General features: G+C 51.0%; 2 protein-coding genes across 2 annotated transcripts in view; one reads left to right on the plus strand and one right to left on the minus strand.

The window, feature by feature from the left end:
* Positions 1-713: 713 nt before the first annotated feature.
* Positions 714-13,883, plus strand: LOC133343009 (spidroin-2-like). Its single transcript, XM_061552434.1, has 2 exons — positions 714-1,882; positions 10,079-13,883. The coding sequence occupies exons 1-2, from the start codon at positions 1,546-1,548 to the stop codon at positions 11,221-11,223; spliced, it is 1,482 nt and encodes a 493-aa protein (XP_061408418.1). The 5' UTR covers positions 714-1,545; the 3' UTR covers positions 11,224-13,883.
* Positions 13,884-15,400: 1,517 nt separating this feature from the next.
* The window catches only part of LOC133343010 (probable phospholipid-transporting ATPase IA), a 113,591-nt gene continuing 108,841 nt past the window's right edge, over positions 15,401-20,150 (minus strand). The window contains 1 exon segment of the mRNA XM_061552435.1: positions 15,401-19,995. Coding sequence (XP_061408419.1) covers positions 19,898-19,995 — 98 coding nt within the window. The 3' untranslated portion in view covers positions 15,401-19,897.

Below are 20,150 nucleotides of genomic sequence, written 5' to 3' on the forward strand. Positions count from 1 at the left end.
GGTAGAGGGAGGGGGGGACCCCCAATTTGTCCCGTTCGCTGACCCTACAAGCCCGAGGATTGACAGTGTGTCAGAGCGGGCGGGGCTGCTGTGGGTTTTAAAAAAAAGTGGGGGGGTGAGGGGCGGAGGGAGGGTCCCAGGGCTGCATTTGGATGAGGAGGGGGTGGTCGAGAACCGGGATGAGAAGGAGGGTGGAGTGGTGGTGGGGGGGGGGGGGAGAATGTGTGACTGTGTGCGCGTGTGTGAGTGAGCGGTGGGTGTGTGTGTGGGTGCGTGTGTGCACGCAATGGCCTGGCTGGTTGGGTGGAGGGTCTCTGGTGGGTGGATTGACGGGGAGGCAGGGAGGGGGAGTTATAATCACATCTCTGGCTGCCAGGCGCTGTTCGCAGTGAACGGACACCGACTGCGCGTGACACGTGGTGGTGGTGGTGGTGGTGAGCGTGGTGGTGGTGAGGGTGGTGGTGGTGAGCGTGGTGGTGGTGAGCGTTGTGGTGGTGGTGAGCGTGGTGGTGGTGAGCGTGGTGGTGGTGAGCGTGGTGGTGGTGAGCGTGGTGGTGAGGGTGGTGGTGGTGGTGAGCGTGGTGGTGGTGGTGGTGAGCGTGGTGGTGGTGGTGAGGGTGGTGGTGGTGAGGGTGGTGGTGGTGGTGGTGGTGAGCGTGGTGGTGGTGAGGGTGGTGGTGGTGAGGGTGGTGGTGGTGAGGGTAGTGAGGGTGGTGGTGGTGGTGGTGGGCATGAGGAGGAGCACCGGGGGGTGAGCGCGTGGGAACTTTCGGATGAAGAAGCGACGCGGGGACTTTTATTATTCTTCTTCTTCTATCTTCTCCAGATTACCGAGCGAGAGCGATTACGCGCAACGCTTCTTTTACGCTGCGCCAGCCACACGCGAGAGCATCTTTGTTTTTTTACGATACCAAAACTAGAATCGCCAAGAAACCGCAGAATCCCAGTGAGCACGGACCGAGAGGATTCCTTCCTCTCTGCCGCTGCTGCTCAAGTCGGAAGTTTAACTCGAGTAAAGTTTTAACTCGGCTGGGAGTTTGTGCCGGCGTTGGCAGGAGGAGGAGGAGGAGGAGAGGAGGAGGAGGGGGAGGGTCAGCCGAGCCCCCAGGCAGGAGAGACACTTTTCCAGCGTTTGACTTTTGGAGACGCGCGCGGCACCGCGGGGAGCCTTGGAAGACGAACTGCGCTCGCGAACCGGGCAACAAACTTTGCGCCACAAGACAGCAAACCGCTTCGGACTACTGCAGAGCCCATCGGGAGGGGGACGACGTCAAGCCACGGGGCCCGAGGCGGTCCGCTCCAGGTAGGGAAGCCTTTAGGGGCGTTCTGGGACTTTTGCTCGCTTCGACTCCTCGCCCGGCACCCCCCTCTCCCCTGCGCGGGGGGTTCCATCTCTGCCTCCATGGTCCAGCGGGGTGAACCCTAATCCCGAGCGGAGGCGAGTCGACGACCACCGGCGACCAACACAGCAGCAGCAGGTCCCCGGCCCGTGTGCCCGCCGGCGGCTCACGCGGGAGAGTCGTAGGGAGGAGGAGGAGGGAGGAGATGGCGCAACATCGGACAGCCGGGCAACATCCGTCGCGGCGACTGCTGCCCTGCCTGCTGCTGCTGCTGCTCCTGCTGCAAGCGGCGCGTTGCGTGCGCGCCAGCGCGGAGTACTGCCACGGGTGGCTGGACCCAAGCGGGACCTGGCACGACGGCTTCCCGTGCCCCGAACGATTCGACACGGCCGAGGCGACCATCTGCTGCGGCTCGTGCTCGCTGCGCTACTGCTGCACGGCGCCAGAGGCGAGGCTGGACCAGGGGCAGTGCCGGAACGACCGCACGGAGCCGCCGGGGGGACAGGGCAAGGAGGGCGACGCGCCACCCGGAGCCTCTGCGCGTACGAGCCAGTGACACGCACGCACACACACGCACGCACACGCACGCGCACGCACACACACGTACACACACACGCACGCACACACACACGCGCACGCACACACACACGCACGCACACACACGCGCACGCACGCGCACACACACGCGCGCGCGCACGCACGCGCACACACGCGCGCACGCACGCGCACGCACGCGCGTACACACACGCGTACGAACACACACACACACGCGCGCACACATACACGCGCACACACACGTGTACACACACATGCACACACGCACGCACACACACGCGCACACGCAAAGACAAAGATCCCCCTATACGGCCTCAACAAACTCTTGGGGCAAGTGCTGTTAGCGAGCAACAATTAAGGCCGACACGGCACACGAGTGGGCGGGTGCACAGCACCACGCCCGGCCGCCTTTGTATCCCCAGTGCCGATGTTTACGCACCGCACCGGATACTCGTGTGAGGCTGGGTCGACTTAGGGCAGAAGCGGTTCAAATAATAGCCACGCTTACTGGCCGTGAGCCGGAATCGAACTCGGGTTTACGGGTTCGTAGTGTGCTGACTGCTGGACCACAGATCCAGACACACACGAGTGTGCACGGAGCTTTGCATGCCTACACTCACTCAAGACTACGACCTCGATACATACAACACCCGGGCAGGCCGCTCAGCACAGTTACATGGATGCATCAATCAAGCCGGTGTCATCCATTCTCTGAACAGATGCACACACACACACAAGTCACTCGCCGTACTTCACGACACATCTCGGATAATCGTGACATCTCAAGTCCTAGGAACGACATTGAGCGAGTTCATTGTGCTCATGGTTTGGTTCTTTAACATAATCAATGAGCGGTTAAAACTTCCGGGAAAAGTACCCTAACTTCTACGCATGCCAAATCTCGATACAACCGAGTTGGAACGCGCTCGTGTGACTCGGGGATTAGTTTAATTCTCCCGATGCATTCTTGGGTTGTAACCGTGTAATCTCCGGCAATGACATCCGACGTTTCGCTCCACGTGCCGGAATCTTCTTCACAATGGTTCAGAATTTAAGTTAGTATAAACAAAAGCTCTTCCTGGGCAGGTTGAATGGAAATGTCGGAATCCATGCCGAACAACACGCGCTTACCAATTGAAACCCCTCTACGCATTGGGGATTTAGTGATAAGGACCGGCGCTGTAATCGTGGCGAATGAGAAGTTTGATCAACTGAAATTAACTTGGGATAGGATGCGGGGGGGCCTATGGCTGGTGGAGTCGATGATGCCTTGTGAGCTTCACTGGAGCAGACGCCAAGTGAGTAATGAGACGAGTCTTGTACAGCCACAGTCCTTGCAAGGCTGGGTTTAAACTAGGGCTGAACGACTAATCTATTTCAAATCGAAATTTGAAACAATGCGATTAGCAAATCGCAAATGCTGCGATTTTTGGCGATTTGAAAAGTCCGATTACTTTCTTATTGGAATTGGGTTTTTTTCATTATTATAACTTTATTTATTTAGCTTAATAATTGTTATATGTTTGATTGTTCTATTTCAATTAATAATGACATGTTGGAAGCAATTAATATCTTTTATGTTCTCATCCTTGCATCAGAATATATAGAGCAGTTCATATTTTGATTGTATAATGTAGTAATGCTCCATCACATGTTTTAAATCTATGTCACAGTGAATATTGAACTGAAGCTTGGCTTTTAAAAAATGTAATCGCAAATCAAATCGCAATCGCAATATCTGTCATAAAAATCGCATGTTAGATATTTTCCCAAAATCGTTCAGCCCTAGTTTGAACCGTGCCTCGCCACGTCTCGGAGCCGGCAAGGTGTAAGCGGAGTGGGGACGTGGGGGCAGAGTTTGACTCTGGACCGGTTCAGACATCACTCGCTACGGCCGATGTTCGCTGTGGCCAGGAATCTCCACAATTGCCCTCTAACCAATTGGGAGTTGTGGGGGTGGAGTGTCCGATGGTACAAAATACCCAGGCAGGTGCTTAGTTTTGGTGGAGCTGATTGTAAGACCCCACCTCTTAGTGGCAAGCTCCAGGTTCAGCAGCAGCGCCTCCCGGCCACGTAGTTTTACCCGGGCCCACTCACCATCATGAATGTCCTTAATGATCGTGAGCAGACGGTCAGGGACTCTGAAAACACGAAGAAAAACCCAGAGCCCAGGCCTACTGATGGTATTGTAGGCCTTAACCAGGTCAATAAAGCAGAGAAGTAGGTCTTGTTGGAATTCCCTCTGCAGTAGCAGACGGAACAAACATATGGCATCTGTGCAGGACCGCCCTTTCCTGAAACCACATTGGGGCTCCGCAAGCCTCTCCTCAGCGTGCCTGGCAAGGCGATGTTGAATAATCCTTGCCAGGACCTTTCCTGGCACACTGAGGAGTGAGATGCCCCCGTAGTTGTTACAGTCTGTGCAGTCCCCCTTCTTAAAGAAGGGGGCCACCAGGGCATCCTTTCAATCCTGCGGAACCCATCCAGTGGTCCAGACTGTTATGATGTCATGTTGGGCAGTCTGTGCACAAACGTCACCCTCCCTCAGCATTTCACTTGGGAGATCATCTCTGCCCGGTGCCTTTCCTGGTCTCAGACTCCAGATCGGCTTCAGTACTTCCTCAACAGATAGCACCTCCACCAGCCACTCACAGGGGGTGACTTCTTTTCTAATATTTGAAGCACCGCAGCCTCAGCAGGGACATCCCCACTTTGTCCCACGATGTTTTCCAGGCTCAGGGATTTCCCCTCCCCCAGGACTTCACAGATAATGTTCAGCAAATCTGCAAACCTGTTCCGGGGGGTCGGATATTGGATCACCGTTCTTTCCCCTAATGATGGTAATAGATGTGGTGCTACAGGTAACTTTTTTGATAGAGTTAAAGAGCGATGTGTGATTGCGGGCCATTGAGGCAGATTCCATCTCCTCATCAACCCACGACCACCATCCATCCTTGCAGTGCCTCACGACTCTCAAAACCTCCGAGCAAAGGCTAAAGTAAGCCTCATTCTCTGATGTGGGATGCTGTAGATGGTGAGAGTGGGCATGTCGCTTTTTCTCAGCCAGCCTGAACACCTCCTCTGTCAGCGAGGGTCTCTGGGGAGGTCTGGACCATATACTCAAAGCAGCCATTGCAGCTGCATGAGCCATATTCCTAAACCTCGCTCATTTCCCCTCGACATCAAGAGGAGTAGGGGACGATGCTAACCCCAGCTGGAAGTGATGATGAAATTCTCGCTTGCAACTTTCATCAGCTAGCTGAGACCATGCCACTATGGGTTTGAATGGGGTCCTGGGTGTACACCCACCACCGGAGTGGAAGAATGGCAGGTGCATCTTACAGATGACAAGTCGATGGTCAGTGGGCAGATCAGCTCCATGGCAGGTCCTGGTGTCAAGGACATGGGCCCGCATCCGCTGTTCCATCACTATGTAGTCCAGCAGATGTTCGTGCTTGGACCCGGCATGCATCCATGATGTTGGGTGGATGCGCCGATGCCAGAACAACGTGTTGGTAATTACAAGTCCATGGGCTCCACAAAAATCTAGCAGTCTCCTGCCATTGTTATTGAGGTGATCTGGCCCATGTCTTCCAATCACTGCAGACCAGGTGCCAGCATCATGACTAACTCGGGCTTTGAAGTCACCCAACAAGATGACTATCCCGAGGGGCCACTTTAGCACCTGTGACAGGAGGTCATCGGCTTTGCCTGCATCCCTCCACGGATGTTCGTCTTTGGTAGGGGCATAAGTAACCACGGCCACCATTCCTCGCCTCTGATTGATGGGAAGGCAAGCTCAAAGTAGCCTGGGGCTTACAGCTTCCTACACCTCACCGCCACACTCCCACATCCCCTTCATTCTTTTGTCTCCTGCCCCGAGTAGAGGACTGTCCACCTCTCATGGTGGCAGGAGCCAGAGCCGGTCCACCAGACCTCCTGAATACCAGAGATCTGGGCAGTACCAGTCCAGCTCCCGACAGAGGAGTGGCAGCCTCTCCTCCACAGTGAGCATTCGAACATTCCACGTGGCCACCCATAGTGTTTTTTTTTTTGGAGTAGCCCCGAGGGTAAGCATTCAGTCTCCTGGCTCCGCCAAATGGGGTTTGACCCGGAGACGTCATAGACGCCTGTCCCCCCGGGGCCTCCGGCACAAGCTTAATTAAATGTTTCAATCGTGGTTTGGTGGTAATTTATGCAAGGTGGAGGGGTTACCAGCCCCTCACACCCGTCCAGAGACCCCATTTGGCCACTGTGGTGTTTCTAAATGCCATGAAGGGAATGACCAATCTAAATTGGCCCTCCCCCCATGGCACTGCCCACCACAGTGTTGCAGTCCGTCACCGACAAGGAGGTAGGGGGTTGTTTTTGCCGGACAACACACTACACACTTACTACTATACACACTACACAGTTACTACACACAGCTGCTTACACAAGCCGATCGTGAGACCGCACGCCAAAGCCAATCTCCACTGCCTGCCTGCGTCGCTTGTATGTATGTTGAACTTCTTTCCCACCGTACGTAGCCAACCGTGCTAATCGGAGGTGCGCTTCCTTCTCCACGCTCAAGCACTAGAGCAGCCGGCCACACGTGGCAACAACTTCCTATGCCGATAAATAGTGATGATAAGAATATTTCGGATTTATTTTTTTTTACTCAAAGGAGACGCATTCATGCAGTCAGCTAATTCGCGACACTTTCCACGCATCACGGATTCTGGGTCAACCTGAAACCCCTCCTTGTTGGGCATCACCACCCCACCACCACACCACCACTACCACCACAATTGCGTCCCTCTTCGTGCCTGGCCCTACACACGGTCAAGGCGTGTGCGTGTTTCGATGTCGCGGAACGAGCGTTCGAGTCGCCCCTCCTCAGTCGCCACTCAAGACAGATCCACCTTTTATTTTGAACCACGGTTACTTTTATGAATGCTATGGTTATAATTACGCTTGTTTGCTCAGGAAAGCCTCATCGAGTCTCATGACTCTGTTTTGCAGGGGAGTCCTGCCACCTTTTCGCAGTCATTCTAGGGGTGTCATTTTTCAAATTTGGATCACGACTCTGGCACACAGCGGCCTACTCTTGCGCACGACGTCACAAGGTCTTTAGCGTGTGCGTGTACATGGTATATGGAACTTCTTTCGCACCGTACGTAGCCGACCGTGCTTAATCGGAGATGTGGGGGGACGACAACAAACCGAGCGCTGTGAAGCGGCAGATGGCACGCGGTGACCCCGAATGAGTTACCTGTCCAGTGACTCAAAACGCCTAGCGGCCAGCAACAAACAGCGAATATAAAGTGAGAACGTAGATGAGCGTTACTACGTGTTTTTTTTTATTGAACAAAGTTACACACTCTTAAGAAGTCGGGGACACTTAAGAAGGGCCATTTCCCTCAAAGTGCGTCGAGAAAATATTTTTCCATTTTAGCGCAGTGTTATTGACTAATGTGAGGGGGTCGGTTTTTTTCTTCTTCTCTATAATAACTTGGCAATAGAGACTACGTGCTTTGTCGGTCTCTTACTGGTGTAATAGTAATATATTTTATAATAAACTCGGGGGTGTTTTTGCTATTGCGGAATTCGCATAAGGCCTCAAAGCGCTTTACATGAAGCTTAAGTTACGGAAAAAACCTGCAGTGACAAGAGGTCAGTTTGAAGACGCAGTTTAAAAAAAAAAGGTAACAGACTCAAGATTCCCTGACCGACCGAGGAAGGGAATTCCACACGATCGAGGCTTGCGAAATTCCCTTCGCAAAATCGACTGCTTGATTACGTTTCGGCATTATTCGCCACGCTGAAGGAGTCTTCCCCTGCTGCAAGGTTGGGGTTGCAGGTGTTACCTTCCGTCAGCAGCTGTGACTCGAACAAAACTCAGGGCGCGAGAGGAGCCGAGGGGAGTGGCGGTGCGGTAACCCACTGCACCACCGCTCACACGCGCACCCCCCGAAATTCCGCCGAAAAAAAAGTAATTGCGGTAAATCCGACTCCCATGCCGCCGACAAAACAAGAAGAGCGTGTGGAGCCTGGCTCCTGGCTCACGGTAATCCTCTTATCAACGAGTCCAATCAAATAAGCTCCATTTGTTAGTATTGCCGAGCCTAATCGAAAAAACGCGGGCTTTAAATCCTGACATTTGCGGAGAGCGCTTCTTTTCTGTCTTCGCGTAATTAATTTGACGCGTTGCTGGTGGTGGTGGCGATGGTGGTGGTGATAGTGGTGGTGGTGTGTGTGATTGCAGTGGGGGTAGGGCCTTAAGTGAAAGCACGTGTCGCCTCCTGAGCAAACCTTTGCTTGGTGGGCTTGGCGTAATTTATGTATCATTATTCATTTATAAACCACTCATTGATGACGCCCTATGTATGTACGAACTTCTTTCGCACCGTACGTAGCCAACCGTGATAATTGGAGGTGCGGAGGAAGGATATGAATCTAAACACAAAAAATCAGCTCTAAATAAATGAGTTTTCATTCTAGATTTAAAAGGGCATAACTCCGGTGGCTTCCTATGAACAGCACACCCAGAATGTGCTATGCATTACAGCCTGCGGGAAGCAGGTTGCTGTTGTGCAATTATCAGGTTGCTGTTGTTGTTGTGGGCTGCTCCGGGGCTTACACAACGTGCGTAGCAGATGACAGTGCTAGCAAAATCCATTGTTGTACTGCACTATGCTTCCACATGTATGCTCCCCGCCTCAAACCCCCGCACTGGCGAGCGTGGTGAAGTATGGCCAACTATCTTCTTGGTTCTTTCGGTAAAGTCACGTAGAAGGGAAATAATAAAATAATAAAAGTAAAACGTAATAAAATAATTCTCACGACGTTTCGGCTTGCGTTGTGGCCGAAACGTCGTGAGAATTATTTTATTATATTCTATTTTTTATTATTTTATAATTTCCCTTCTACGTGACTTTACCGAAAGAACAAAGAAGATGAATCCCTGCAGTCACGAAAGTTTTAAATCGAAATTTATGGCCAACTAGTTTAACACGTAGGAGGCTTTTGCGACCAATATCATGAGGTTTTTTTGGGGGGTTAGATCGTGTAAATATATAAATATGTCGTTAAAACCCACCACCACCGACACAGCCAACTAGTAAGGGTTGTCACGTGAACAGAACGTGCCAATTCGTCACTAGTACAGCACTAACCGGTGTGTTGGAGAGCCAAGTCACAGCATTATGGCCAAATAACCTCCACAACCCTTGAGGCGTGGGGAGGCCATCATCCAGCAATGGATTGACAAAGAGCTGCATCTGTACATATGCAACTAGTGAGGCAAATGTGAATATGTTATTTGAAAAAAATAAAATTGCTCATTGTATCCACAAATATATACCCCATTCTGCGTTCGCCAAAGGAAGAGAAAACAATCACGATGTGAATTCAGCAAACACGATGAAAATCAATTTAACACGTAGGAGGCTTTCGTGAGCAATATCATCCATAAGAGGTTTTTTTGGGTTATATTTACACGCTCTAACCCAAAAACAACCTCTATTACGGACGATGAAAATTATTCCACATTACAAATCAACAAATATTGAACCCCGCTCGTAAACTGTCGCAAATTAATTCACGACTTGGTGACCAGCTGATTTCCAGCGTGACCTCACAACCCCAAGGGGGATGCACGGGTGAGGCCCTCCATCCCATGAGCAGTGGCTCAACCAGGGCTCGGCAACCTGCGTTTCTGGAGCCGCACGCGCCTCTTTAAGGACCGCTTCGTGCTGTCATTTATTAAGGACCCACCATCTCGTATTCACACGCATTGAGGCTCTTCAAATATTGAGCTATTTTACCGAATTAGAAAAAAAATAACCCGAAAAACAAAGTTTTTCACTATAAATCCTTTATATGCGTGGCGGCTAGAGTCCTCTCGTCCTCTGGCTTGAGATGGCTGCCACCTATGGGTCAGATGATTGCTTGCCACCATTAAGCAATTTTTTTCCTAAAAAGTGTAAAATTTTGGAAAAAAAATTTCAAGAAAATTCATTGTCACGCACAACGAGTCTGTGTGCAAAATGTCAGCTCGATTGGATCACGGGAAGTGGGTAAAAAAACGACCCAAAGATTTGCACGGTCGTAAGCGCGCAAGCAAGCAAGCAAATAAACTTAATATAAAGGATTTAAAAAAGGTCAACTCCAATCTCCTCCTCCCGCCTCTGTCTCCACAGTGCCCATCTACGTGCCTTTCCTCATCGTCGGAGCCATCTTCGTGGCGTTCATCCTCGTGGGCTCCCTCATCGCCGTGTGCTGCTGCCGCTGCCTGCGCCCCAAGCGCCAGGCGGCGCAGAGCCGCCAGGCCGCCCAGTCGCGCCTCCTCGAGACGCTGCCCATGATACCCGGGGCAGCTCCGGGCTCCGTGGCCGGGGCAGCCGGCCACGGCGCCGGAGCTGGTTTTGCGAGAGCCCCCTCTCGCCAATCCAGCAGCGCCACCAGTTCCACGTCCAACGGCGCCCCCAACGCGCCCGGGATGACCGCCAACGCGCCCGCGGCGTCCTACAAGGCTCAAGGAGGCGGGCAGATGCCCGGGCAGCAGCAGCAGCATCATCAGCTGAACTTCAAGATGCCGGTCGGGCCAGGCAGAGCGCAAACCGGGGGACACATCGCCCCTGGTGGTGCCGCGATGATGCTCAAGGCTCCCGCTCTGTGCGCCTCCTCTGCGCAAGTGGCCGGGCGAGCTGGCCCCGTGGACACGGTGAACACTTACTACAGCTACCCCTACGGGTACCCGTTCCACGCGGCGCACCATCACCACCACCAGCAGCAGCAACAGCAGCAGCAGCAGCAATTTCATCATCACCAGCAGCAGCAGCAAGCGGCAGCGGCCGCGGGATTGTTCATGCGGCCCCAGCAGTACGTGATCTACTCGGTGCAGGGCGAGTACGGCCAGGCGCACGCGCAGGCGCACGCGCAGGCTCAGGCGCAAGCTCAGGCGCAAGCTCAGGCGCAGGCGTACGCCATGCACGGACACGCGCCGCACGGACACGCGCACTCCGCGAGCGAGGCCGGGATCCGGCCCGCTCTGGGAGCTCCAGCGCCGAGCGACGCAGCGCGGGTAGCGGCCCAGCAGCAGCAGCAGCTCGCGGCCACCGCGGCGGCGGCGGCGGCGACCCAGGCTCCGGCGCCGGGGACCGTTCCCGCGGCCGGAGAAGCCGCGCAGGGCCCCGGGGGGACGGCCAACGGCCCCGCGCCAGAGGCCAATGGCCTGGGTCAAGCGGCGGCGGCGGCGGCGGCGGCGGGCTCGGCGCCCCCGCGGCACAGCGGAGCGCCGAGCCAGGAAGAGGGCGGCGTGGCCCCGGCTCACATGTGCGTCTGAAGCGCGCGCGAGCGCACGTCCCCGCGGATGGCGGTGGGAGTTGTGGGGGGAAGACGGAGATTGACGACGCGGGTCTTCGACAGTCGCCGAGGTGAAGAGAATGAACGCCCAACCGGACGATGGACACGCCTCCCCAAGTGTGCTTCTGGCCCGCGAAGTGAACGTTGCCAGACTCCACGCCCGAAACGTGTGATTTGCGCAAGTCGCTCTGTCGTTTCATCGTCATCATCATCAGCAGTAGCAGCCATGGGCAATCCACTGCTGGATTATGGCCTCCCTACGTGGTCACCTCCTGTCACGATCCTGAGATGTAATTATAATGATAGTAATCCAGCTATAGTACCTGGCCGCACACGCGGTGATTCCTCCGTCCCATCATCTCCCGGTGAGATGCAGCTCTTAATTTCATGTCCAGTGTTTTTTTTGCGCATTCGCATCACGGGTTCAGAAGCGTGCCACGTGCACAGCATCGGAACGAGGTGATGTGGTCCATTGATGACGAGTCACGGGTGTGTGCGTGTTTCTTTTGTTCATGCGTGCCTCATCAGGTTCAAGTTAATTCTCACCATATCTAAAGGTGTGCGCCCACGCTCGGGCAATGGCTTGGATTCTGTCCGGATTTGTACCTGTAGGATTGTGTCGTTAAATCCGGGTCCACGTATCCATCCGTGCCTCATCGGTTCCACGAGGAATCGAAGCGGAAGTTTAAAGTGGCACACCAATTTAATGAATTCGGCAGTTTAGTGTTCTCCAAAAATGTTAGATTTCAGCAGCAACATTGTTACTGCTTCCTTCTCGAGTACTCCGTTTTCACCGTCACTCCATATGCATGTTATAAATTATAAGTCGGCGTACGTTTGCTGAACTTTATTACGAACGTAGCAAATATCTGCACGCCGGCTTTTTTTCTTAAACCACAAAAAGCGAGCGAGCGAGCGAGCGCGAGAGAAGATGTCTCTATTAAACCAAGCGAGTTGGGTCTGTCGGGCGACCACCAATCCGCGATAATTAGGCCGCATTAATACTCGCCGCGAGTATTGGTGCGGCTGGAGGCTGATATATTGCCATTTATTTTGTACTAAGTACATATATTACTGTACAGTCGTTTCGAGCAATTGTCTATTCTCGCCAACATTAAAAATCAGCTTACGCAGCACCAACAACAACCATTCCTTACAATTAAGATTATACAATTATACAGACGCGGAGGGGAGGGGAGGGGAGATTATAATGACAAGATCTTGCGCTCTTGTGTGGTTTTTTAAATAATAATTTTAAAAAAGCGGTCTCGTTTTGTCATTAGGCAATGCCTAATGTACACCGGGGGCACAAGGTGACATCAGTTTTATTTATATATATTTTAAAACGTTCACTATGTAATGCCCCTGCAATTCTGCATCGCCTTTACTCGCTGATACGCACACACATACACGCAGAGAATAGTTAATTGTGTTCACGTGCAGGGCCCCTGCATACTCATTAAACCGCTTGGGATTTACTCTTGAATAGCAAATGTAGAATTTAATGATATTTAAAGGCCTCTTCTGCCCCATTACAATGGCCCGTTATTGTTCACGTGAGTCTCTTAATGGTTTTAAATAGCGCTTACGTAATTGTGGCTGTCTCTAGCCCCTGACACTCGTGACTTGTTTTAGCCATTACCGATAAAGATGTGTTTTTTTTAAGAAACCCACAGAATTGTTTATCATAAATTAAGTGCTTATATGCTGTGCGCTGCGGGGCTTCATTTAAATCGGAGGTGTCTGGGGCTGAGCTCAGGAAAAAAAACATTTACTCCGCACCCGATATCACCGTTTGGGAGGTGCTGGAAAAATATTCCAAGAGAAATGAGGCCTTGGCCATGTGCATGGAGAATTGAAAAAAGAGCGAGGGCCATGTTTTGAAAATTAAACGCCAGAAAAAATGATCCAACATTACGTTTACTGTGGCCCCAGTGTACTGCCCCTATTGTCAACCGAGGGCCTCCGCATGTGGTTACAAGTCGTGGTTGGCTTAATTGACCATACTTCACCACGCTGGTCCAGTGCGAGTTGGTGGTCGCACATCCAAACGCGCTCGGCTCAACTCTGCTTAGCGGTGCCCACGATCCAACGACATTGGGAGCGCAATTCAGGTGATTTGGAGCGGCTTATTGCCATGAAAATGCGTTGTTTTTTAAATAAAAATCCATGAAATCGGTCAGTGTTGCTATAAACTTATGAACGCCACTAGCACGGTGCAATGTGCAACAACCTCGAGATACGGCAATCCAGAGCAGTACTTTGTAAAATTAACTGTACATTGATAACACACAAACCATGGACATATTAAACATTTGGGTGTGCATAAAGACGTGTAGCCTTCACAGTCTGTGGGGGCAAGTGCTGTTAGCGAGCGAATAGATCAATCTTTCTATTCGCTCCCGGCCGCCTTACACACACACCTTACACACACACACGCCTTATTCACACGCACACACGCCGGTTAATGCTGTGTTAATGGCTGTGACGAGTCACGTGTGTTTCACAGCCGATGCTACGTTTATGTCTGCACTACAATATTGTAAAAAGCTTTCGTAATTATTCATACGGTGCCAATGTTTCTGAACTGAAATCGTCATTACTTGTTACTGTACAACAACCATGTTTTTACAAAATAAACAGGGCTAAAATCTGCACTTCTCATTTCGTGTTTTGCCAAAACGTTATTTCTCAGGATTGTTTTTTTAATAGAGATACATTTATATTTTTGCACCCACCACGCTACTTCTTTCCTTGTTTACCAATTTACTTTAAATACAAATTAATTTCTTCCCCGCTGCACTCACCGATGCTTGTTAAACAAGTCCCAGGTGACAAGCTAAGCAATTAACACTTCGTTAATAGATCCGATTCAAATGAAGATCTCGCTGTGCGCGCGTGTTCCACGCGATTGCTTTGCATGTCACGTGGGACGTGTTTAACAATCATCAGGTGCGCGAAGCGTGATAAGGACTTAATTTGTATTGCGACCGGGAGTAAATTGGTCAACGCGGAAAGACAGGGCAGCTCAGTGGGTCGCGCCGACTCGAGTTTTAGAAACAGTCTTAACGCGTGCGATTAAGATGCATCTTAGAAAGGTTCCGTCTGTTCAAACTTCAAATCTTTCCGGATTATTATGAGTAGGATCTTCTTGACAGGTCTCGAGGAAGCAGCGAGGTAGTTTTGGGTTCAGAAAAAACTAATACCATTAAACATACACCACGGTTTTTATATCCTGAACATCCTGTACCCCACCCCATCATACATTTCAACTTATGTGACCCAGATGTTCTTGTATATAATACCAAACATAACACATGCAACACGTGGGGGGAGGGGGGGTGAACATATCCAAACGCATGATTTTTTACACACCGTCTGCAGCCGCAGTAGCCTTCATTATATTAAATCACTTGTCAAAAACACAATATCTATACCATGGGTGGAAAAACCCCGATTTTTACAGCGGCAGGCATCGAGTTTTTTCTTTAATACAATTAAACCCGATTTCGGGGAATTAAAACCTGGTTTAATGAATACGAAACTCTGATAGGCTTAGGCTGCTTCCTCGTCGGTGCTGCTGTCGTACTCGGGGGGCCGTCGGGCACGGGGTAGTCGTAGAATGCGGCGGGCAGGTTGGTCTTGATGAACACGAGCTTCTCCTCCACAATCGTGGGCGCCGCCAGTGAGTTCCTTCGCTTGGAATGGATGAAGCCCATCGTTGAGAAGTTGGCGAAGTGCGGTTCTGCAATTAGAACCAATTAAACCGGATTTCTCCCAATCTCAGATGATCGGGTTTAATATAAAAAGACAATTAAACCCGATTGTAAAAAACCCGACTGTGCCACCCTTGGTCTATACTCTTTGGTTCTTTCGGTAAAGTCACGTAGGTATAAAATGAAATAAGGTGGGACAGCGCCTGATGACAGACGCTTGTGTTACGCCCGAAACGCCGTGATTTATTTTATTTTCTACCTACGTGACTTTACCGAAAGAACCAACGAGTATAGATTCCTGCAGTCACGAAAGCTTCAAATCAACATCATGTCCACTATACGTTTGTTGTTCAAACCGACCCAGAGTAACATGCACATCGTTACGTTTTGCACCGGCGGGCAAACAACAACAAAAACCTATCCAGCGGCGTCGACACTTTAATTTTGAAAGTTGTTCTTTAATAAGACGACAACAATAAACAGCAAAACAAAAAACACAAATATACAGGAAACCCCTTGCAAACGGGCTCAAGAGATGAGCGCTGGCCATGCAACCGCCGTGACGCGCTTCAATAAATAGGAGTTGTGTGGAAGGTGAGGGGGGGGGGGTTCCTTGTGATGTGGAGCAAGCACCGGCCATTTACTCGCACCCACCCATGCCCGAGAGACGCGCACACACGGACGACGATGAGACGACGAGGACGAGACGCCGCCGCGAGATTGGGCACGAGAGAGCCATTCCGAGAATCATGCGGCACCTTCGGTGGACGTGCCACCGACACACAGCGGCGCGAACGAGCGGCTCAAGGCGCGGGCGACGGACAGAGCCATGCGTGCCAACTTGTAACGCGAACAGAGGACCCCCATGGTCTTCCTGCGGATCTGAAAAACCTGGTGGTTATAAGCCAGTGGATCGACTTCCGTTGGTGCGGCGCAGCACGGCGCATTCACGGTCGCACCTCCGCTTTGTGCAGTGCACTTTATAACTCAGTAGTTAACGGATTTGTTCGAACGTTTACTTCGTTTTGTCCACGTAAAGGAAGAGAAACACACAACTTGGTCATTTAAGACAAACTAGACCTTTGGAAATGCAAAAGTGATATTTTGCGTTTCTTTATATTCCCAAAGGACTCAGAAGAACATTCACAATACTGCAAACAACATTTTAGTCACAAGCCCACAGAATGCAGTGAGAATTGTAAAGTTTTTTTCATTAAGTAACTTAAACATATGCAAATATTTATAGAGAAAAAAAACGTAGTGAAAATCCATTTGTCTGCAATAACCTTGTTCACATGCACATTTTGACGTTACATTGCAGCGTCTACGTTTTCCATTTGGCCTGCCAGGATACTTTTGTTTGACTCTATGAGCCACAGGCATTTTACTTGCACATCACGAAGACTGAAACGAATCAAACTTTAGTACGAGAAATCTACAGTGAACTTGACAAACAAAAAGCATACACAACACAAATGTGAACACAAACTCACAAGAGCACGCACGCAAGCACCACCTACTCTCCTCGGGACAATTATCTGTACTTAAACTACATCACATTTCTGTTTTGACTTGTTTGGTCGTGTGGTTACGGTGAATGAACGGAGAGCATGGACAGAGTGCAGATGCTTCTAAAATGAGGCTGTTTAAGAAACACTCGCGCTCTGTAGAGTTTCTGGTTTTGGTCAAGAGGCACTTTCTTTCATTTAAACTTTCACAAAACGGTAGAGAGCTTCTCTCTGTGTTGACCAGCAGGGTTTTGCTTTGATTTCAAAAGCAATTTAGGAAAATCTCAACAACAACAGCAAAAGTGCTTGCCGACAAAAAAAAGCACACTCTTGTTATGTTATGAAAATATCACTGCAGGGGCTCGTTCATAAATACAATCGTCGTGTACCACCAAAACACACACACGTTAGTTTTGTATAAAGACCAAATTCATGGGGTTGGTGGTATGCAGGGGTGGGTGGGTAGCAGAGGGGGGGGGGGTGTAGTGGTTTTTAGTTTTAGAGGCACAGTGGAAGGAAAGTTTTGTTCCTTTTCATTTACTTCCACACCCCCAACCCCCCCCCCCCCCAGAAAAAAGCAGAGTTTTCTCGTGCACAAAAAGGAATATAATTGGTGTGGCCCCAGTGTCCTGAATGCTAACAGGGCAGCCTTTGAGGCCTCCCTTCATTCCAATGGCAGGAGCATGGCTGTTAATGGGTGGAATCAGAGGGCCCTTCACCTCTTCCCCCATCTTGATGACAACAAAGATGGAGCCACAATGCCCGAGAACCGCACCCACCCAGCCACATCGCGGTGCCCACAAAACGGGGTTCCTTTTTTTTTTCTTTCCCACAATGCCGCGCACAGTACTTGGATGCCTAATTATGATTGTGAATCTGGGGACGAAATAGCTGAAGGGAAAATATATGGATTTATGGTGATGACATTGCGATAAAATGGTCAAAGTTGCAGCGAGCTTCGTAGGAACGTGCCAGGTCAAGCAGCTCGTAAATAAATGTCTGATTAATACGGTTTCAGTTTTGCCTTCCACTGAATAAAAAAAATCAAATAGCTGGAAAAAGCATATGTAAATAAAAGGACAGCCAGACATAATAGACAGTGGTAACAAAAAAAAACCCGAGAGAGATGCAGGGGATAGGAGACGGCCAGGGTTGTGAGAGTGGGCACCCAAAAAAAATGAGAATTCGGGAGCCAGACAGAGATGTAAAGAAAGGAAGCCCCTTTTAAAAGACGATGCAGAAAAGGGCATTGCGACAATAGCAGGGAACACGCTGCCCACAAACCCCCACGTACCACCCCCTTTCTCTGCCTAACCCCCCCTCGCATCCCCCCACCGCCGATCCCCGTGTGAATCCCGGCTCCACAGGGGCCTCTTTGTCCCCCTGGCCGGCAATGCTCAGTCGCACAGCACGAGGGATGAACCAGCAAGGGAGGTGGGAGCGACGGGGCGGGCGGGCGGGCGGGCGCAGGAGGCGACTGCCGTTCTGTTTTGGTGGACGAGTGGCTTGAAGGACCCCCCCCCCTCGCACCGCCCGCTCAACGTCCCCATCTTCCCGCAACTCAAACCCAGCAAATGGAAGAGGGGGCGGCGGGGCGGGGTATAGAAACAGAAAGCGAAATAGACATGGAGAGAGGGAGACGCAGACGCAACACCCCTCACACCCATCGCCCCTTATACCCCCCATCATCCCAACCTCCCGCCCCCCAAACCCCTTCTCTCCGCTGTTCACGGCTAATTAGCGCAGCGGCACGGAGACAAAGCCCGCTGGGTCGTCTCCTCAGCAACAAGGTCGCCCATGGGGTTACAGGGTGAAGGTCAGGGGTGATTTCACACCAGCTGTCCCACTCCATCACCGGCGGGGGGTTGCGGTTTGTGGGTTTTCTCGTTTTAGTGACGAGAGTGGGAAAGGAGACGGCGGGTGCCGGTGGCCAAGGGGGTTGAGGGGGGTGGTGGCTGCCATCGCGGTGGAGGGAACGTGCGGAGGCCACGTTTTACAGATTTACAGGTGGCGGGGGGGGGGGGGTAGAGCGCGCAAGCAAGGTGGTGATTATTGATTGATGACGGTGATATGATGATTGATGATGACGGTGGTGATTAATGTTTTCGTTCAGCTGCTGTCACCAGTTTGGCTGTGATCCACGCATGCCTTTACTCGTCATAAAGCTCAAGCCAGCCACCCAAAATATGTACCTGTAACGTTAATGTAGCGCGTATAAACGTGAGTGTGTATATATACGTGTTGTGATGCACGTGGTCATGACGGACCACGGTCATCCCGCGGAATTCTGGGGTCAATAAAAGCCACACAGGGGTATGCGTGTAATCTCAATGCATTGTTATATCTAGGGAAAGTAAAATCTTTATAGGCCGCATGAGGAATTCGCGAAGAGAATCCATCCAAGAAAACAGAATACGTTCAACGCATGAGCAAAATAAAGTGGTCAAAATATTTAACAACAAACAAGCAAAGCAAAGTGGTGGGGTATTCAAAACCAGAAACCAGCCACCAGTGGTAAGCCTTTAAAAAATATTCAACATTTTGACATCCTGGCAAGTGACCCATTTCATTTCTGCTCCAGACATTGCCTTTCCTTCAGTAGTTAAATCCGCTGAGGTAAATAAAACACATCTAGTCACCAATAAAACTCAACCACAGTTTCGAGCACGTGCATAAAAATGTGGTTGGGTTTCAAGTTTTTTTGTTGCCGTGACGGCAGACAAAGCGTGAGAAAATAAAGTACTGCATCTTTTTAAACGAAACTTAAACGACATTCAACGCAACAAGTTGATGAAAAACAAAGTGCTTTCACACGTTAAATGTCAATCGCCTTCAATTAGCAATTAGGTAGCCACGCGAGTAGGGAGGGTGTCTTTCACAATGGGGTCACTATACACCGCGTGTGTGTGTGCGCCTGTGTGCATGTATATGGGGAGCGGGGTCGTGTGGTATTTATTAGCAGACCCAGGTGTTGGTCCACCCAGGACCAACACCTGGGCCTCCCCTGGGCCTGCCCTAGGTCGACTCAGCCTCAAATGAGTACCTGGTGCGGTGTGTAAACATCGCCACTAGGGAGACAAAGGCGGCCAGGCGTGGTGCTTGCCATCCACCCCCTTCTGTGGTGTGCTGGCCTTCATAGGTGCTCGCTAACAGCACTTGCCCTAACAGTCTGTTAAAGGCTTTATAGGGATATCGTTGTCTTTCTGTGTGTGTGTGTGCGCGTACAAACAAAATAACACCCAAGCAAAACAAGTGATGGGAAAGGTGTCAAACAATAAATAGTGTGAGATGCACAATGGCAAGAGGGAAGCTCAGCTCAGCTCAGCGGTTCTGCTTCACGGTGTAACGAAGTGCTTGGCAGGCAGTCGTAAGGGGGGCGGGGGGCACGAAGGCAGTCAAACACACGGCGACGCAGCCCCCCTCCGCGAGTTTAGGCACCACCAGGTTTCTGCTTGGTCGTGTCGTAGGCTCGCACCACTTCCTTTTGTGAAACGACACCGTTTTCTTCTTGCGAGAAGGCAAATCCGCCTGTTGGGCATACGCAGAGACAAAACACAAAAACACCCCCCCCCCAATTATCCCTGGAATTGACAGATGGTATCAAGAACAATTATCAGTACCTTTCTTTGGACTAACCAAGCCTACAGCTGGTACCTGCTGCAGCAAGAGAACCATCAGGCTTG

This window comes from Lethenteron reissneri, chromosome 16 (assembly GCF_015708825.2).
Source record: "Lethenteron reissneri isolate LAM-NWPU_2019-01 chromosome 16, ASM1570882v1, whole genome shotgun sequence".
NCBI lineage: Eukaryota > Metazoa > Chordata > Hyperoartia > Petromyzontiformes > Petromyzontidae > Lethenteron > Lethenteron reissneri.

Coding starts and splice junctions, on each gene's coding strand:
- LOC133343009 (XM_061552434.1), top strand. CDS start 1,546: ATGGCGCAACATCGGACAGCCGGGCAACATCCGTCGCGGCGACTGCTG. Junction 1,883..10,078: donor GCCACCCGGAGCCTCTGCGC/GTACGAGCCAGT, acceptor CTGTCTCCACAG/TGCCCATCTACGTGCCTTTC.